The sequence below is a fragment of the Hippocampus bargibanti genome, linkage group LG18 (genome assembly GCF_051943395.1).
Source record: "Hippocampus bargibanti isolate YZ-2025 linkage group LG18, ASM5194339v1, whole genome shotgun sequence".
Classification (NCBI taxonomy): Eukaryota; Metazoa; Chordata; class Actinopteri; order Syngnathiformes; family Syngnathidae; genus Hippocampus; species Hippocampus bargibanti.
The window spans coordinates 5,872,301-5,892,403 of record NC_142751.1 but is presented as its reverse complement, the minus strand read 5'-3'; the positions used below and the strand labels follow the sequence as shown (position 1 = coordinate 5,892,403).

At 41.1% G+C, this 20,103-nt stretch overlaps 1 protein-coding gene across 2 annotated transcripts in view; it reads right to left on the bottom strand.

Annotated features, from left to right (window-relative positions):
- The window catches only part of LOC148884391 (leucine-rich repeat transmembrane neuronal protein 4-like), a 37,045-nt gene that overhangs the window by 11,205 nt on the left and 5,737 nt on the right, over nucleotides 1-20,103 (bottom strand). The window contains exon 2 of one of the 2 annotated variants that reach the window (XR_016118318.1): nucleotides 12,100-13,791. Coding sequence is in view for 1 of the 2 variants with exons in the window: in XM_089020873.1 (XP_088876999.1) it covers nucleotides 12,167-13,791 (1,625 nt within the window). In the remaining variant the exon portion in view is untranslated. The remainder of the gene's footprint in view (nucleotides 1-12,099; nucleotides 13,792-20,103) is intronic. The other variant, XM_089020873.1, reaches the window with a different exon arrangement.

The following is a 20,103-nucleotide window of genomic DNA, read 5'->3' as shown; positions in this document are numbered from 1 at the left end:
TTCGTGGACGTTCAATACAGGACATATACTGTACCATAAAAGAAGATAAAAAAACCTTTATTTGTCCCACAATGGAGTTATTTCACAGTTCTCGTGAATAAAGATATACTAATACTTTAATGGTTTTGTTTCGTTTATATTTGGTATGGACTGTTAACATCTACAGTTTTTTATATGTACTGTATTTTAATCTTTTTTTTTTACAGTTTTTATGTACCATCTTTTGCTGAACCGGCCCGCCTTCAAATACTAAAAATTATTTTCTGGTGTATGAGGCGGACTGGAGTATAAGGCGCACCCCCAATGAATGGTGTATTTTCAAACTTTTTTTCCATATATAAGGTGCACCTTCAATGAATGAAAAATGTTTTCCAAATATAATATATAAATAGATAAAAGGCTTCAAAATATAAAGCACACCACATTATACGGTGCTAGAGTAGGGGCTGGGATTCCGCAATACTTCTACTAAGGAAAATGGAGTCGGTGGCTGCTGACAGTTGTTGCGAGACCTGGTTTGGCTCAACAGTGATTCACTGGACTGATTTGCATATAACTTTCCACTCACTAAATGAAACATCTTGCACCTGCGTATAAGGCAGAGGGGCATCTTTTGAAGAAAATTGAGGCTTTTGGGTGCGCCTTATGCACCGAAAGCTACGGTAATGTGGATCCCCCCCAAAAAGGTTTTCCCACCCCCGCGCTAATTCATACTGATGACCAAAATATGTCAGGAAATGAAAAAACAAAAACAAATAAACTTGAAACAATATTATCACAGAAGGGAGGGGGGCGGCACCAGAGAAAAATCTTGCCCATGGCGCCACTTTGCTTTGTTTTTTTTGTGAACAGAAAGCCATGAAGGTTGTTTATCTTCTCCCACATTGTTACTGTAATGACAAGAATACAACATACTGTCTCTTCATCAAAAACGGGATATGAACAATATCCCTTCCACTGAGATATTTGTCAAATATGCTCCCTTCATATCCAAGTGAATTCTCATGTCTTTGCCTCTCCCACAATATCACTTTACCAACACCATGAGGGCATTTTCCATCTGTTTCATCTCAAGATAACAAATGTACTTTCACCTCAACTATGGTTCTTTCTTGTGGATTATGCAGCATGCGCACACGAAGTTTGTGTTTGTGGGTTGATTATTTCTATTTGACACACATCATTCATTATTTTAACATCAAAATTTTCCATTGAGTTCCACCAGATATGACGTTACATTTTTTTTCGTTCATTTCAAAGTCATAGTAGGAGCTCACATGTTTAATGTGCTATGTGTTGACTTTCCTGTGCCCTTCCAGTTGGTAGATATTTATGGAATAGCCCCCACAAAAGATTGTCAGAACAATGTGTAAACTCAACAGTACTTGTGTGGGGATGCTTTTTATAGACCTGACAACAGATATGAATGGAGGCTCCGTCCCTACAACCGCTCATGGACTTGTGTGCTCTCGAATAAAACGGAAATTCGATTGAGGCGAGATGACAGCACCTCAATTTATTTTGAAGACGTCTGACGTTAAATATTAACAGCTGTTCCTAAAGGACAGGCATGTTGAAAACATAAATATGTCAAGTAAATGAATCCTCTCCGCTGTGGAGAAATGATTAAAGGTGAACGGAAGCGCTTTGCGGGAAGTAAAACACAAAACACTGATTTTGTGAAGAGATACGCAGCATTGCCCTGCTGTGTTTTCAGCATGCGGAAAACAAACGAGGCAAGACTTAAAGACTCTGGTCACAAAGCAGCTACTGAAAATACAGAGACAGAAAACCTTTCACATTCATATTCACACATTTAATGAGTGGAAAGTTATATGCAAATCAGTCCATTGAATCACTGCAGTCAGTGACTTTTTAGCAACAAGCCATTATTCCAAGCGATTAAACATATGGCATCGGTTGACATAAGTCTCATTTTAGGAGGGGATTTTGTACATTGTAAATCTGCTACATCTTACTGAATCGAGGCTTTGTTTCACCATACGTGTATATGTATAACATACTACAACTTTACAGTATATATATATATATTATATATATATATAGATATATATAATTTTTTTAATCGCTGAATACGATAGGATTGATAAAAGTATAACGCGCACATGCGCTGTAAGCTAGCTGTCTGCATTTCCACTCAAGGCTTTTTTTTATCATTTCAAATAATGTTCAGCGTATTACAACTTTTATTCAGAATCAGAATCAGAATCATCTTTATTGCCAAGTATGTAGAACACACAAGGAATTTGTTTCCGGTAGAACACGCTGCACTAGTATCGTCGTCAAAAAAAAAAAAAAAAAAAAAAAAAAAAACTGCTAAGTGGCACTATACAGTTCCATTTTGGCTACTGTTGAAAGAGTTCAAAGAGTTAATGGCTTGGGGGAAGAAGCTGTTTAAATGTCTGCTGGATTTGGTGCGCATGGATCGGTAGCGCCTGCCTGAGGGGAGTAGCTGGAAAAGGTGGTGGGCAGGGTGCGGAGGGTCCAGTAGGATTTTCCGCGCCGTAGTTTGGATTCTTGCAGTGTGCAAGTCCTCGAGAGTGGGTAGGGCGGTGCCAATGATTTTTTCCGCCGTCCTAACTGTCCGTTGAAGTCGGATTTTGTCCATTTTTGTAGCGGCCCCGAACCAAACGGTGATGGAAGAAAACAGGATGGATTCGATGACAGCCGTGTAGAAATGTTGCAGCACCTCCTGTGGCAGGCCATGCTTCTTTAGCAGCCTCAGGAAGTACATTCTCTGTTGGGCCTTTTTCAGGATAGAGTTGGTGTTGACCTCCCACTTCATGTCCTGGGAGACTGTGATTCCCAGGAACTTGAAGGTCTCAACGGTTGACACCAGGCAGTTGGATAGTGTGAGGGGTAGCTGTGGTGATGGATGTTTCCTGAAGTCCACGATCATCTCAACTGTCTTGAGCGTGTTCAGCTCCAGGTTGTGACGGCTGCACCAGAGCTCCAGCTGCTCCACTTGTTGTCGGTACGCAGACTCGTCGCCGTCTTTGATGAGACCGATGACCGTGGTGTCGTCTGCAAACTTTATGAATTTGACAGCTGGGTGCGTTGAAGTGCAGTCGTTCGTGTAGAGAGAGAAGAGCAATGGAGAGAGGACGCATCCCTGCGGGGCTCCAGTGCTCGTGGTTCGTGTTGTGGATGATATATTTCCCAGTCTGACCTGTTGTGTCCGTCCTGTCAGGAAGCTGAGGGTCCACTGGCAGATCGTGGGGGACACACCAAGCTGGAGAAGTTTGGGGATGAGGAGTTCTGGGATGATGGTATTGAACGCAGAGCTGTAGTCCACAAACAGGATCCTTGCGTAGGTTCCTGTGTTGTCAAGGTGGTCGAGGATGTGGTGCAGTCCGATGTTGACTGCATCCTCCACAGACCTGTTTGCCCGGTAGGCAAACTGAAGAGGATCTAGCAGAGGTCCGGTGATGTTCTTTAGGTGGTTCAGCACGAGGCGTTCAAAGGACTTCATGACCACAGACGTCAGAGCGATGACGTCGATGTCGGGTGTTATAATCATTTTGTAAGGGAAGCTATTAGCCAAGGTTGACAGGTATGCTACACTGAGCTAAAATCAGGCCCACAAGTCTAACTGACTAACATATTTTGCCTTCCTGGAGGATTAAATTTAGTAGACAATCAAAAGAGTTCAATGCACTCCCCAAGGAAATGATTCCCCAGGTGCGTTCTTTCAAGAGTTGTATTCCATATGGTTAGAGATGTCTTAATTTGCTTGTACAAAACCTTGATGTCCTGTCTCCACTATGTCAACCCAGATGTAAACTCATCCTGTTCCAAATTAGCCCACCCCCAAACACCTCTAAACACACGCACACACACGCACGCACACACACGCACACGCGCGCACGTCTCCCTCCTGCTGTGGGATTTCAACCAGACAATTTGTGCTTACTGACAGCTCACCTGGTTTCTAAGCTTTCAGGATCTCATATTCACCCGCAAGTCAAGCGTACACCCCTAGAGAAGTCGCTCTGATTTTATACAGAGCAGAAATATATCGAGACAACCATCCACACTCACTTCTTCTGCAATGGAGAAGTGGGAGACTTTAGTTAAGAACTTGGAGGAAAGGCAAACTTTTTTTGGAGATTCACGAAGACATTTGAATTTGGATCTCATAACTGCAAGGAAAAAACCTTTCATCCACCAGGTTGCTGAAATGGAAGTAACTCAACTCTGTAATTCTGATCCACAACTTTTCTCTCTGTAACTGTGTTCCGGCGTGTGAGTCATTAGATCGTGACTCATTCCTGCTGTGACGTAAGTGGACTCAAAGTCAAGTAAATATGACAGCAGTGTCAAAATACTGAGTGTTCCAGTGTCATGAACGGGAGAGATGATTGCTAGAAGCCATGTGGATGATGGCACAAAAGCAGCTCAGTTAAATGACATTTAATGTGAGCTTAGGTGCATTATTTATTTATTAATATTTGCAATGGTATGATTGGAATATCATGCTGTTTTTCAGTGAACCTTTGCTGTTTGCATTCGTTTAGTGGTGTTTTTTGGGGAGGGGTGAATTTCCACAGTGATTTGTTGAAAAACTCATATATGTACTGCTTTTGCACTGAGCAGAAGGCAATCAGAGTATTTTTTGTGCCATGTTGTGGCGTCTTAGTATTGTACTTATAAATTAGTTGCATGGCTATCTTTTGCCATCTATAGGTAAGTATAAACTTTTTATCAAGTAGGGCACATTGCATTGAGCAATATTTTTTTAAACCGTTTTATGCACTCTGTAACCCGATAACATGATAAGCTGCCTACTGGAGGAACCTCTGTCCCTGAAAGGTTTAATTCATTTGCGGTTGGTTTTCTTTTGTCCTTGTGAGAGTATGGGCAGAAAAAAAGTATGATTTGCAAGAAAAGGTTGGTTGCTTGGTTGGTTTTATGCCTTCTTTCAATTGATTCAGGTCTTCCGATACTGATACTGCATGATGACATGCATGTCATGTCACATTATTTCAGATGTTGCATGTGCAGCGCATAGATGTTTTTACTCTACTGTTCATGAGGACTCTGGACTTTTTTTGCCGTTTATGGCACAAGTCTATGGGCGGGGTACAGAATTTGCCCGTCACATATTTTTATTCGGCCCGTGAAAACAAATCAAGCATGTCAAGTGCCATGATGCTTGCTAAAAAATATAACTAAAATTTCAAATTGCAGAATGTAAACCACAAAAACAGTCTTTGGTCTTGACTTCAGATTAGAAAACTTGCCATTCATTAATTTGTTGTGCGCTCTGTATGTAAGATATAGAGGGGATGAAACATTCTTTCTAATGGCTTCCCCAAATTGATAACAGCCCTCGAGAGGAAACCGTAACTACAATGTGGCCCATGGCAAAAAATGAGTTTGACACCCATTTATGGGAACAAAAGGTTTTGCAAAAATGACAAAAACAGAAGGTCGGGTTAAGTTGATAATTCTATTATCAGAAGTTCATCCTAAAATTGTGTTGTTTTGAATGACAACCAGTTAATTAGCTTCAATGAAGGCCTTCCCACCAGTGTAAAGTGTGAATGTTGAGTATTCAATCAACCTGCCTTGCATGTTCTCCATGAATCTCTGTGGTTTTTTTCTGGGTTTCCTCTCACATTCCAAATATCAGGCATGGCATGTTGATTAAATACTCAACATTTTCACTTTACTACATGATTTTGAAGACAAATTTATTGTCATGTTGGTGAAAATGTCTCAGTCCTTCATCAATAAGGAGGCTTAGTACAGCATCAATACCTTAGTGCTACATCACAGGCACCTGCATCCTATCCATGATTGACACCCGCATGAAATTTAGAATTGTCTTCATTAGTGCAATCATCACTAACATACAGTAGCAGTAGCCAGTGGACCATGCACTTAATTTCCCATTAATAGTCCAGGCACAGTCACCTCGTGTGACAGTCTAATCCCAAATGTAATGAGTGACTGACTCCTCAATGTTCCATTTTTACCATTTTAATCCCTAATTGATATGAAACACATTTCTGCTCGCAAATTATTCTCCTCAGATGATTCAGTGCTTTACCACTCACGCCATGTGCATGAAGTGGTCCACGTCAACCTCACAATGTCGTTCCATTTTAACTCCGGCCTTCCCGTATTCCAAATAACAGGTATGGCAGGTTGGTTGAATCCTCTAAATTGTCCTGAGGTGTGACTCTGAGCGTCAATGGTTTTGTGTGTGTAAGACCTGCAATTGGCTGGAAACCCATTCATTGTGTCCCATACCACTTGAAGACAGTTGGGATAGGGTCCAGCACTCCCCATACAACCTTTGTGAGGGACCAGCTGGCATCAAAGGTGTGACTCTTGAGCGATGCACCTCCATCTGTTTTGCAATCAAATCTTGCCAAGTATTTAAGGACTGCACAGTAGGCAAGTCTCTCTCAGCGTATTCACCTTGCTTGCCGTATATGCTAAATGGTGTTTTCTCGACCTCTTGGGCTCGTTCATAGTCTTGCTTTCTGAGATGCTTGTTTAGTCAGAATTGGTATTGTTTAGTCTTTTGTTGTGTAAATTACACTCTTGTCATTTTGCTTGTATTTTCACTGTTACTATTTCCATGTATTTCGCAGATGCTTTTGATCAATGCCTTGTTTTTTCCTGGCTCCTTTAGACCCGTGATTTCTCTTTCTACTTTGTCTCATTTGTGTTTTTCATTAGAAACATTTTTTGGCGTTTGTGTGTTGTACATATCTGCATTTTGGGGATGCAATTCATTATTCGGTTCATTCCTGAACCTGCTGACCTTTTCTCGAAGAGGTTGGTGTGAGTAATCAATCAAATCAAAAACACAACTTTTCTCATTGTCCACACTGCTGGCTCAGTGAAAAAGTTAGTGCGCATTATTAGCTGTGGGACAAATATGTGTGTTTCACAGGAGCGAAATCATGGCATCTAGGCGCCAGGTGTAATCTGTGCTGTAGACAAGACCATAAGCATGTTTGGCTTGATTTTTTGGTTCTCAAAGTTTCAACGCATTCATATAACTACTGAGGAGGTTCAAAGATGTCAAACTCATTCTTTGCCACTTTGTAGTTACGATTTCCTCTCGGGGCCATTATGAATTTAGGTAAGCCATTACAATGTTTAATCCTCTCCACATATATCATATAGAGCGCACAACAAATTAATAAATGACTAGTTTTCAAATTTGAAGTAAAAAATAATGACTGTTATTGTGGTTTAAATGGGACAATTTTAAATGTTGGTTTGGACTTTAACAATCGTCATGGAATTTCACAATTTTGATTTGCTTTTGCGGGACCAATAAAATGATGTGACGGGCCAGATTTGGTCCCCAGGACTTGATATAGACACCATGTAGGGTGTGTTTTAGTTCTTACGAACGAAGTCAGAGTATCAAATCCAGTTTTGTTGCAATGCACTTTCTATTACTGGCATTGACAGTGAAGGCAGATAAATGTTTCCCCGCCTCATCATGTACTGAAAGGTGTATTTGTTTAATTTACTCCATTCTATTTTGTCAAAATGTCAGAATTCACTAAATCATCTGGATTCTGACATTTTTTTAAAGTCGAGTAAGTAAAAAAAAATATCTGGATCCAAATCATTTTATTTCCAGAAACAATTTGACAAAATAAGTAATTTCAAATAACCCACTTTTTTCTTTTCACATGCAATGCAGTAAGGGATAATGAATTTTGAAATTTGAAGTCATTGTTCAGGATGCTATAAAGGGGGGGGGGGGGGGGGGTTGCCCCCCCCCCCCAAAAAAAAAAAAAAAAAAAAAAAAAAAAGCTCCATTAATTAATTACGGCTGAATTTTCAAAGCCTTTCTTGAGTGATGGCCAGTAGAGAAAGTTTGGTTGCTTGTCATGACTTTGCGCACCAGTGAAGAAAACAATTACACAGTTTCAAAGAGGTTAAGTTGAACGATGACATATTGATTTCATAAAACATGTTGACAAGAAGCCGATAGCTACAGGAGCCCTTTTACCACCACAATGGCAGTCGACACTTTCCCAAGCGTGCCGCAGCAAAAGTAAGCCCCCAATCAAACTGTCAATGTGAAACTTTGGATGCATAACAGGCGGGAAAATGCACTAAGCTGAGGGAAAACTCCAACATACCCTTCAAGTTGAACTTTTCAAAGCGCCAGTGATCAACCATTAAACTTTTCTCAGCTCAACAGTGTTAATAGAGCACTTAAAAAAAACAAAAACACTGCTAAGTGCTGGACATGGAGTGAAAATTATTCCAACTAAAAACAAATTCATAATTAAGACCATAGAAAGCACACATTCAGGAGACGCCTGGAGTCCAAAAGACTCAAATCTATGAGACTGTCAAAAACAAGAAAACGGTTCTTGATGATCTCTCTCTCTCTCTCTCTCTCTCTCTCTCTTCTCTCTCTCTCTGTCCGTCCGTCCGTCCGTCGGTCCGGCCATCTTCCCATATGTTTATTTATTTATTTAGTCTCACAATTCCCCATCGTGCCAAACTCAAGACAGCAAACTATTAAATTCATGTATAATCATACCACTTCGTGGAAAGTTATTAAAAGCGTGGGACATTTGAGAGTCAGCGTACACGTGTTGGCAACATCATTTGTACCACATCAAAATGACTTTGCATGAAAGGTGGGTGGGTTGATGCTTTGATTCAAAGATGAAGAACACAAATTTTACCCTAGCCGGAGGCAAGAAGAACATGGGGGTAGATACAGCAGGATTATAAAATTCAATTCAGGCCAGTCGTGGGGGTGGCTCTTTTGTGCAATGAAGCTGCTTCCCCACATGTATAAACGTTCAAAGGAGGCTAATCCTTCTGTTTTGAAGCCATCGCATTCTACAAACACAACTCTAGATACTGCCAATGGTACACTCACCAGTTTTTGTTTTGAGTGTGACAGTACTTCTGCATGTGCAATAGTGGAACCTTGGGTAAAATGAGCTGAATGATGCATCATCATTCAACTCCTCTCTGGGGACTTGTTTTTGAGAATGACCTGGCAATTGAGAGACGAGAGCATGAAATCGGCCCTTGGTTATGTTGAGAGATTGTTGCAACGACTAAGTGGGAATCCTTCTTAAAAAGGGGTAGACGTGCTCCGTAGCTGCTGCTCTCACCATGTGCAAGCATGTGCATAGATGCCCTGTGCTTTATGAACGGACCAGATAAGAGAGAGAAAAAGGAAGGTTTGATGGATATTGGTTAATCTACGGGATCACAGGAACTACTGAAGTGGGTTTTAATAAAAAGGTGTCTAACTTCGATGCAATGAAATGATCTGAAAATTCAGACTAGTTTCAAAGTCATGATAGCTCAGAGCCGTTGAGCTTCTGCTTCCACCTCAGCTCCTAATCCTTCTTTAAAAGTGGCACCGTACAGGCGACTGTGAGCGGAAAATGAAAGTGTTCTTCTAAATGGCTTGTGGAGTGATGCCTGTCAAGTGGAACGAGTCTCGAGGGGAAATTAGCCAGAAAACATCCCAAGCGAGCACTGCGGCTGGCTGTATGGCATCGTTTCCCCCATCAAAGGGGAAGAGGCTACACAGGCTACACTCACAGGATCCCAAACACAAGGAATGCTTAATGAATCGACCAGAGACACAAATGTTTTCGTTTCTGTCCCTGGCAATTCAAAGCCACAATGTTAGCGACTGTTGCTTGAATTATTGTTGACTGCCATTCGTAATATGTCATGAAACTACAGAAGTTTCTTCAAACGCTTTGGAAACTGCACATGTCTTTGTATGATGAAAGCTGCATAATGTGATTTTTTGTTTTGTTTTGTTTTTAATGCTCTATTTTATTGGAAGCATTTCATGAAAAAGCCTGGAACAACACCTTTTAGCAAATTTAAATCTACGCCAATGTGGCCTTGACTGTACTGTATATTTTATGTGAAGGTTTCATTGTTTAAGTGGGCGTTATTTATTTTCATTCATATTTCAACGGCTTTATCCTCACGATTGTCGCTGGGGTCCTGGAGCCTATCGCAGCCGTCTTTGGGCACTAGGCTGGGTACACCCTGAACTGGTTGCCTGCCAATCTCCGGACATGAAGAGACGAACAACCAGGCAAGTTTTTAGAATGTGGGAGGAAAACGGAGGACATGGAGAAAACCCACGTGGACCTGGGGAGAAGATGCAAACTCCACACTCCACACAGGCAGGCCGCAGCGGCCGGGGCGGTATTTGGACTCACAACCTCTGCACTGTAAAGTTGGCGAGCTCACCGGGCTGCCTTCTTGATTTATTTTTTTTCAATACTTTTGAAGTGTTTTTGTTTATCTAATTTTGTTCTTATGTTCATCAGTGCAGACATATTATGAATCAAACCCGCTTCCAGTACATTAGTACTGGCTCTAATGCAGACTGCATCATCTAATAACCCAGAGGAAAATTAAAAATGCCGTTGTCTTGTTCAAACACAGCAACTTGTAATCACTTTAAATGCTAACATCAATTGCACCTTAAGCACATTTTTTTAGACCTGAGGCACAAAGCCATAAATAGAGGCATTGTTCAGCTTTGCTGGCGAGCAAGATACCACTTAGCCTTTTCAATCATTAAACATTTAACACTTACTCAAGGCAATTGTCAGAGTATTTTTCCATGTTATTAAATTGTGAATTCGCTCATACATCGTCTTGAGAAATCTACATCTTTTATCCCATGGATAGCCTAGATTTATGTAACCTGCCGGAATAGCTACATTCCAACAAATTCTCTCCATCAGAAAGATTCCTACTTCATTTTGACACAGAAAACGGAGAAACATTTCATGCAGTCTAATTTGTGTCTTCTGCTGCACCATAGTAATACAGCTGTTGTAATACACTTCCTTATTTCTGTGAAGAAGGTAACTTGTTTGTTTTGATAAATAATTTCGAATCAATAAACTGTTTCATTGAAAACTTGTGATGTTAGTCTCTGTACATGACATGACAAGGTGTAATTCATCCATATGTCCATTTGCTAATCTGCATATCACAAGGGTTGTGCTGGAGCTGTCTTTGGTCACTCGGCAACCGGTTGCCAGCCAATCGCAAGGCACACAGAAACGAAGATCCAGCCATGCTCACCCTCACATCCATCTGCCATGCATGTTTTTTGGAATGGAATGTGTGTGAAACTGGAGTACCAGGAGAAAACCCACACAGGTGCCATGAGATTATGCAAATTCGATACAGAAAGTCCAGAGCAGGAATAGATCCAGAAACGTCTGCACCGTGAGGACGACGTGCTGCTTCAAGGTGTTACATTGTTGCCTCATTTGCAGCGATGTAATGTGAGGATGAAAAAAATTCCTTCAAACTCAAAATTGAAAACAAAAATACGTGAGCAAACTTGTTATCCAAGCAGGCATTGTTCCTCAAAATGTGAGTCATGCAACACTGATGCGGTATAATTTCTACTTGTGTTAGTGTCCAATTATTCACGGTTCCCTTAATATTAAATGAATCCAAAATTATTTGATTTATTATTCTCACGGCCCAGTATTCGAGTGGTTAGCACAACGGCTTCACAGTGCAGAGGTCGCCGGTTCTCATCCCGGTCCGGCCTCCCTGTGTGGAATTTGCATGTTCTCCCCGGACCCGGGTGGGTTTTCCCAAGGTCCTCCGGTTTCCTCCCACACTCCAAAAACATGCATGGCAGGCAGATTGACAACTCCAAATTGTCCCTAGGTGTGAGTGTGAGAGTGAGAGTCGTCTTTGTGTGCCCTGCGATTGGCTGGCAACCAATTCAGGGTGTCCCCCGCCTCGTGCCTGAAGACAGCTAGGATTGGCTCCAGCACCCCCCACGACCCTAATGAGGAATAAGCGGTACAGAAAATGGATGGATGGATGGATTATTATTCTCAAGAACCTTGATGTGCTCAATACATTAAAGCAATTATCCACTGATGTTTTTTTTGCCACCTGTAATATTTGAAAAGCTAGTTCATTTAAAAAAAATATAAAGATGGTTTTAAGGATTACTCCTGAATAATTGGAGGCATTCAGCAAAGTAGCAAGTTAAAATGTGAGTTAAAGTGAGTTAATTAGTATTTTAGAGGGTATATTTGCTGAAATATTTACCTTGCTGATGAGCCTGTGTATTTTCAATTTGATCTCTACCATGTTAGGCTGATGCGATGGATCATACCTCACACTCCCTGGAGCTAGACATTGTGCAAGTGCAGGATCCGGTGCCGTTGCCAAGCACTTCCATTGCCTCCGGAGTGGCAGCGGGGTTGTAGCTCATGTAATACTCTTGCAGCTGGGTGCTTAGGTCCTGTTCGGGCTCGGGACTCTTTTTACGACACTTTCTCCCCACCATGGATCGCTGGTGCAGCAATCTGGTCGCACCTGGGTAGCGCCGCCACAATACGTAGATGATGGTTAAAATTAGAGACATGCTGAAGAAGAGTGCCACACTGCCCACCACCACTTTATGTAGATTCATGTGCTCCATCTCCGGGGGTAGTACGTGAGTGGGCCGACTACGTGCCACCGAGTCTCGTGGATCTTTGCTCATATGCCCAGGGAACGTTGGATGAGGAATTGGATGCGGTTCGAAAGGTGGTTGCGGACCAAAGGTTGGTGGCGTGAGCGGAGACCCACTTGTGGGGGCAAATGTCAGCTCGTTGGTGCCTTCAGAAAAAAGCTCTGACATTGGCGAGGGTGTCTCAGTCAGAACATAGTCGGTTTCTTCACAAATGCCGTGGTTCCTTGTGGCCTCCATAATCTTTTCTCCTTGGAGATACTTTGGGCTGCTGCATATCATAGTGGTGTCTTTGGTGCCACGGAAATTTCTTAACCAAGCCACAAGCGGACATATGCCGGTGGCACAGTCCCATATGTTGCCGGCGAGGCTTATGGAAGTCAGTGAGATCCACGCTGACACCGCCTCTTGTGACACGTTGGACAATTTGTTGGATTCGAGGTTGAGAACCTGAAGGTTGGGCAAGCAGTGGAACACTGCCGGATCCAGGCTCTGTATTTCATTTCCAGATAAGTCAAGTTTCTGCAGAGTATACCATGTCCAGGGAAGTCCCTGATTGACCACCTTGATGCGGTTCCACTGCAGGTAAAGTGATCTCAGATTGGCCAGACGAGGAAAGAGGAAAAAGTTTATGCGGGTGAACTGGTTGTGCTCGAGATGCAACTCCATCAACTTCTGTAACCCCAAGAAGGTGGTGCGCGTGAGAGCTTTCATTCGATTGTAGCCCAAATCCAGAAACTCCAAACTTCGGCACTCGAGGAATGCTCTTATAGGGATGTTCGAGAGACCGTTGGATCGGAGGTGGAGGTTTTGCAACTTTCGCAAGCCATGGAATTGTCCCGGCTGCAGGATTTCCAACTTGTTGTATGACAGGTCTAAACTACGAAGATTGGGAATTCCGTGGAACGTTGAATTGTGCAGAGATGTGATCTGGTTCGAGCTCATAATGAGCTCTTTAAGTCGACGTACTCCCTGGAATGCCCGACTGTCAACGGCCGAAATGTGATTGTGATCCAAGTATATCCAGAGAAGCTGACCCAGGTGAGCGAATTGGTACGGCAACAGGGTATGCAGTTCATTGTAGCGCATGGAGAGGCCTTGACACCCAACTGAAATGTTTTCTGGGACATCCAGGAAGCCCGATGAATCGCAATTCACAGTTTTCCCTTCGCACCGGCAGCTGTTTGGACATGTGCGCTCACCCAAGCTGAACAAGAAGGGAATTCGCAAAAGGAGGAGGAGCGGAACGAGGAGGTGTGTCATTCGTCCATCATTCAACACAGGACCTAGAACAGAAACCAATACATTTCATGGATTACTATTTCATTCAAGTCACACATATAACTCGGGATGCAGCAGACCGAACAAGAAAGAAACCAAATTAGCATGACACTTTCATTTCGTTCAAAGTGATCCAATGTAAGAACATTTGATCAATGTGCTAAATGATACAACCATTTTTTGTGGAGTTAACTCGCCTTTATTTCGCCAGGTGTTTGCATGTAATAAAATAATCTCCATCCATATATTTTAAGTCAACTATAGATCTAAAAATGTACTGTATTTAACTCCTGATGATTTGAGTTTGCTCAGCGACTTGATGAAATAAAATCTTTTGTTTTTCGGAGTGCGGTTGACAGATGACTTTGAAAACAAATTTGATATTTGCTTGTTCATGTCTATTGTTTGTAGTTATTTTCTGACCTATGATAAAACATGAGTTTTAATTCATAACAACGGTAATTTCCGAGCACAAATATCAAACACACCCTTCACACAGAAAAGCAAAACTTTTTTTGCATCGACCACAGCCCTAGAATAGAGGTTAAAAATCATCAAAGATGATGCCGGGAATTTACGATGGCAATGACAGAGAAGTACCCGATAATCCTCCTTATTCCAAAATAGAGGAAGGTGTATTATGCAGCAGTTAGTTCTGGTAGAATCACCACATATTCGCCGGATAGATTACATTGTGACACAGTTATTGAACAATTTTGTGATTCATGCTTCATCTTTCTTTTGAGAAGTACAAAAGAGGAAAGAAACAAATATATTTGACACGCAAATACACACTAAAATTATGACTGTGCTTGAGACTATAAATGATACCAAGTGATGGTAAGTAAATGAGAGTAGGGACAACGCTTCCATGTGAAAATGTGCCTATTAATAAATCTCCTGACTCCTCCAAGCCATAAAATGCAGTGTGGTTTCCATCTTATCCATTAGCTGCTCTGTGAAGTAGCTAAGGGTTCAATGCGCCGGACCCATTCATTAGTTTTCTTAAAATGATATTCTCATTGGAGCAGTTACAAGGGCCTTGCTGTGTGAATCGTTGTCCTGAAACCTTAGGCTGTATGATGTGCATGAGCGCTATGGCACTGAGCCATTTTCTCATTGGCGTCATTGCTTGACAGCATATTTAATTAGGGCACATTAACTCTGTATAGATCCCCGCATAAACAAAAGAGGAAGAAACACGTTTATAACAGGGCCCCACGAAGAGTTTAACAGAGTGGCAAATGATTTTGCCACTCATGATTCACACTTTTTTTATCCACTCCTCATACTGGCTGTTCTGCAGTATCAATAGTTTAATCTCTGTGGAGATGCGGACGCAAACAGAAAAGAAATAGGCTATAAAAACTGAAACAAAAACTGGATAGGTTAAAATGGCAACCCAAGAGATTTAATCTCATCCACATCTGATTATCTCACTTTTTTTGCTTCTTCGTAAAGCTTGACCAATTGTAGCTGGAGGACTTGCTATACAAAATAAATCTTGAACATCTTGACAAGCGTGAGTCTTCTTGCATTAAAAACATCTGAAATATCAGAGTGTGTAATTCCAGTTTATTCCAGTTAATTCCAGTTAATTTGCACGTCATTTGCAGAGTACGCAACCGACAAAGTTAACGCTCTCTAATCTAGAGAGGAAGTAGAAAATAATCAGATCATGATATGTCGTTATCTGTTCCTTGCGTTGGGACAAACGAACCATTTTCAATGCAGACTAGAGCCAAATGGTCCTCAGATGCTAGCAGTTTTGTTGGTGTAGTTTTGAAAAAGAGTGAGAAGTCAGCACACATTCACTAGGATTACATACATGCTACATTGCTACTACTACATAGAAACTAGAAAGTTCATACTTTGTCAAACATGATGAGCTTTGTGTAGAAAATGTGTTTTACTTGAATATTGGTCATACCATTCTGATGCTTAAGAGACTCAAAAGGTCCCCGGGCCGTTCTTCTACGGTGTTTTAGTGTCAGCTGAAATACTGTAAAACAATTTGACTCTTTGTTGCACATCTGAAAGAAGTAGGCTTCTTGCAATTTCAATTTTCTAAAAATACTGAAAATATTATCACAGTTTGATATAGCTCCACCCAAATGTTATGTGTGCCTCATTGATATGTAGAGCTGACACTGCACTTGTAAACTGCTATGCTGTTGATGTTGTTTTTAATACTGACAGCAGTATTTTAATTAACAAATGAGGAATGTCCTTCATTTATTGATTCCATGAAATTTACCTGCACTGGAGTCAGTCTGGAGTATTACTTGTTAGCCTTGGATTTATTTATTGATGCTGAATACTTTTGGGATGCCATTTTGACATCCCACCATCCATTAATGAAATGTTGTGGGTGAAATGCTCTTTCCCTGCTGCATTAACATTAAACTACAGTACATGGAAGCGCAGTACCTCGACATGAGAATTCCTAACTGAGCCATGAGCTCAATTTACATCTGTTCTCAAAATGCAAGTAGAATGCAGGATGCTGGGCTGAAGTTGCTCCTAACAAGAAGCCAAAAATCAAACAAGCCACGGCTCGTAACTTGCCAATTGGTCAACTCTAAGCGCTTGAGTTTCCAACTAAAAATTAGTGTGCAAATGCACCACCCAGCATTGTTTCCAGGAGCTCTCAAAACACATCCTTTCATATGTCGCCAAAGGTTGTGCACTGATGGCATTTTTTCCATTTGATCCCTTAAAAATAACACTAAATTCCTGCTTGAGGGTAGAGAAAGTTGTGCCAGTCCCCAAAGAGTCAGCTGTCATGTTGCTTGGCATTGCGATGACTTGATATTTTTTTGAATGCTCAGCCCTCAAAGCACCAATGCAAAGGCTATTAGACAGAGTGCCCCAATGGGTTGGCCAAGAGTGTACAGGTCAAATTCTGAGGCACTTCAAACAAATGAAAAGATAGCCAGAAAAACAACTCTCGCCACTATTTATTATTAAAAACTTCAACTATGGTACAGCTTCGGAGACATTTTGAGATTACAAAATAATAATCGGAAATGTCATTTATAAGCGCCATTCAAAACTCTGAAGTTCACTTTACAGTCACAGGATACGTTTTTTCTGTGAGTGAGCGTACGAGCGCAATTGACTTCCTCCATTGTGCATGTCACCGAGGTGTTATGCATTAAAGAATGCATACAAGTGACACGTTGATGGAATCAATTTGTAGCCCAAAAAAAAAATGAGTGACAAATGTCACTGCTGCCGTTTTAGTAGTCACCATATTTTACAGTTCCAATCATTGCAGTGAAGTTGCTGTGCGCTATCCAAAATTATGATAAGTGGATGCAGTCCAATTGAACTTGGTGCGAGCCTTGTTTAATGTTTTGGGAGAACTTGTCAAATAGTCGTGCGCGGCGTTGTGGCATTCAGAGGGCTTTTAGTTTTACACACTGCACAATTATAGTGACCAAAAGTCGACTCAATTTTAAGCCTGCGGCAACCAAGTGTTGGCGTAGGTAGTCTCGTGTGATTTTGGTGAATTTTATCAATTCATTAGACAAGGGGTGTCAAACTACTTTTTGTTTTGTTTTTTTTTTTTTTTTGCCGCAGGCCATATTGTCGTTACAGTTTCCTCTGGAGGGCTGTTATGAATTTGGGGAAATCATTACAATGTTTCATCTCCTCCACATATTACATACAAATTAAAGAATACGTAGTTTTTAAATCTGAAGTCAAGGATAATGACTTTTATTGTGGTTTACATACGACAATTTGAAATTTTGGTTCAGACTTTAGCAAGCATCATAGCACTTAGCATGCTTGATTTGCTTTCATGGCCGAATAAAATAATGTGGCAGGCCGGATTTGGCCCCCAGGCCTTGACTTTGACACCTGTACATTAGGCGCTTCACAGCAATTATCTGTGCTCTACCCATAGCCAATTTAACATAATCTGCCTGCGGAAGCCTGCTTGCAGTTCCAAATCTGATTGTGCTTACACCTTTCACACAGGTTATCTAAAAATAGGAGCTGCTTTGATTGGCTGTGGTCATGTCCACAATGGCGCAAACTGTCCTTTTCTTCTCTTCTCTGAGCTCCGTGGCTGCCAAAACATCAGCACTTGGTGTACTCATGTGCTCAGTTCGACTGCACTTCACACAAGACTTGTTCGGGGCATAAAATTAGAGCCCGCCATGTAAAGTACAGTAATTAACTACAGTGTTGAGTGTTCAACGAATACATTTGTGTGGATGTGGATGAAAACGAAAATATTGGAAAGCTCAGCTTAATTTTTCTCGCTTTACCAGCGAGAAGAGCTGAGAGTTTGAAAGTGTATGATGGCTGACAGAGCTTAGGCAAGCAGAATCTGAGATCGGCACTTTCATATTGTGATTTATGACAAAACTGACCCTGCACACTTAGATTTAGGGCAGATAAAATGAGAAGTACTCCCAGGGCTTAAAGTACATGATATAGTGTAAATCACAGGCACCATCTTGTGCAACGACGATCCACCGGACATCGGATGCTTATCTGGAATTGAAATCTCTTTTTTTGCTGACAAAAAGTGATTATTCCAGAAACAAATTTGGAAGTCAGATCAACTGAGCAAGAGCAGGCAGTTGTTTCAAGTGCTCAATTGATAATCAAGCTTATTTAACAAAAAGTGGAGCTGTGAATGAAATGCAGATCAAAATGTTTCTGTGTGCGAGAAAAAAAATAAATGGATCGGACAATATGACTGATCCGGTGGACAGTCAATTTTTGTGAGCTCAGTTTCGCTGACAGGCTTAGTCGGGGATGTTGCAATAAACCAAGGTCTCCCGGGTACCTTGACCTTCTCAAGTATAAAAGTAGATAAATGAAGGTCTGCGCTTCCGCTCCTCATTGGCTCTTTCATCAGAAAAGAAGTAAGACTTGAAGGATTGCCTCTCCAAGACCTTTTTGTCACCTAAAGTTAATTATGAAGATGGAGAATATATAGAATAGAACCCCAATAATAATTCATCCCCATAACGAAGTGGCTTTAACGTATGCCACATTCTCACACACATCAAGCGCAATGATGCAGTGGCAATTTAACTGCAGTGTTCATCGTGGTCAGTGTGATATGCCATTGAGCCATCTCAATTTTGACTGGTTGTGTGCATTGATTATTTCCTTTTTAATCATAATTCAAAATAATTCCCACTGTCAGAATGCGCAAACACCATCGTCGTTGGAAATTAACGCTTTCCACTTCAATAGTAGAAAACCTGTGACCGGAATTGTGTGATTGTTGATATTTATGGGTGGATTTCAAAAACCCGAAAAGGCTTTGAATCTTTCAGACAGTTCTGCTGAAAATAATGCAGAACAAGGATTTGTTGGGCTGGAAAAAGAAAAAAAGGTCGAGGACTGAACACTTTTAATGTGGTGAGCACACACGTTTTTTCTAAAATTGGAATTCTGTATTCTCTGTGTGCAGGTAATGTGTTCTGACAGTGCTTGGGTAGTGTTTCTCCACCTGCATTCGTTTTTAAAAAAATCATCTTGTATGTTTTGACATAATGGTAAACCATACCACTGGGCAAAATGCGTTCCAGCATTGAAAACTGAAAAGAACAGTCCATATCATTATTGTGATAGTTAGTTATGTCCAGTTGCAGTCAAACCTCGGTTTCCAACCATAATCGATTCAAGAAACCAGTTGGGAAACCGATTTGGTCAAAAACCGAAACATTTCCTATTATAATCAATGTAATCAATGTCTCCTTTTTTATAGTGATTGAACAATACAAACACGCCTGCTCACACTTGAACACTATACGAGGATAATGCGTCGGTCACAATGAGACTCGACACAAGGAAGTGATATATAAAGAAGCGGACAAGAGTCGAGTGGTGCATTTAACTGCACTCAGTTTGGTCGAGAAACCATTTTCGCTTGTAAACCGAGGCATAAAAAGACACACTTTTGGTCGAAAACCGAATTGGTTGAGAACCGAGACGTTTGAAAAGGTATTTTTGAAAGTTTTGACACATTTAATTTGTTGTTTTGTCTTGGACACAGGTGTCAAACTCAAGGCCTGGGACCATATCTGCCCCACTACCTCATAGAATGTGGCAGACAAAAGCAAATCAAAGATTGTCATTTTTTTTGGTTAAAATACCTATCAGAATTTCAAATCCGTACCATAATAAATTTATATTGTTTCAGTCAAAACGGCCCTCAAAGGGAAACAAACGGCAAACGAGATGTGGCCAGCGAGAAAAATTAGTTTGAATTATTATGGTCCACATTATCATGTCCAGAATGAAATAAGTCAAACAAACAATACATCATTTAAATTTAAAACAGA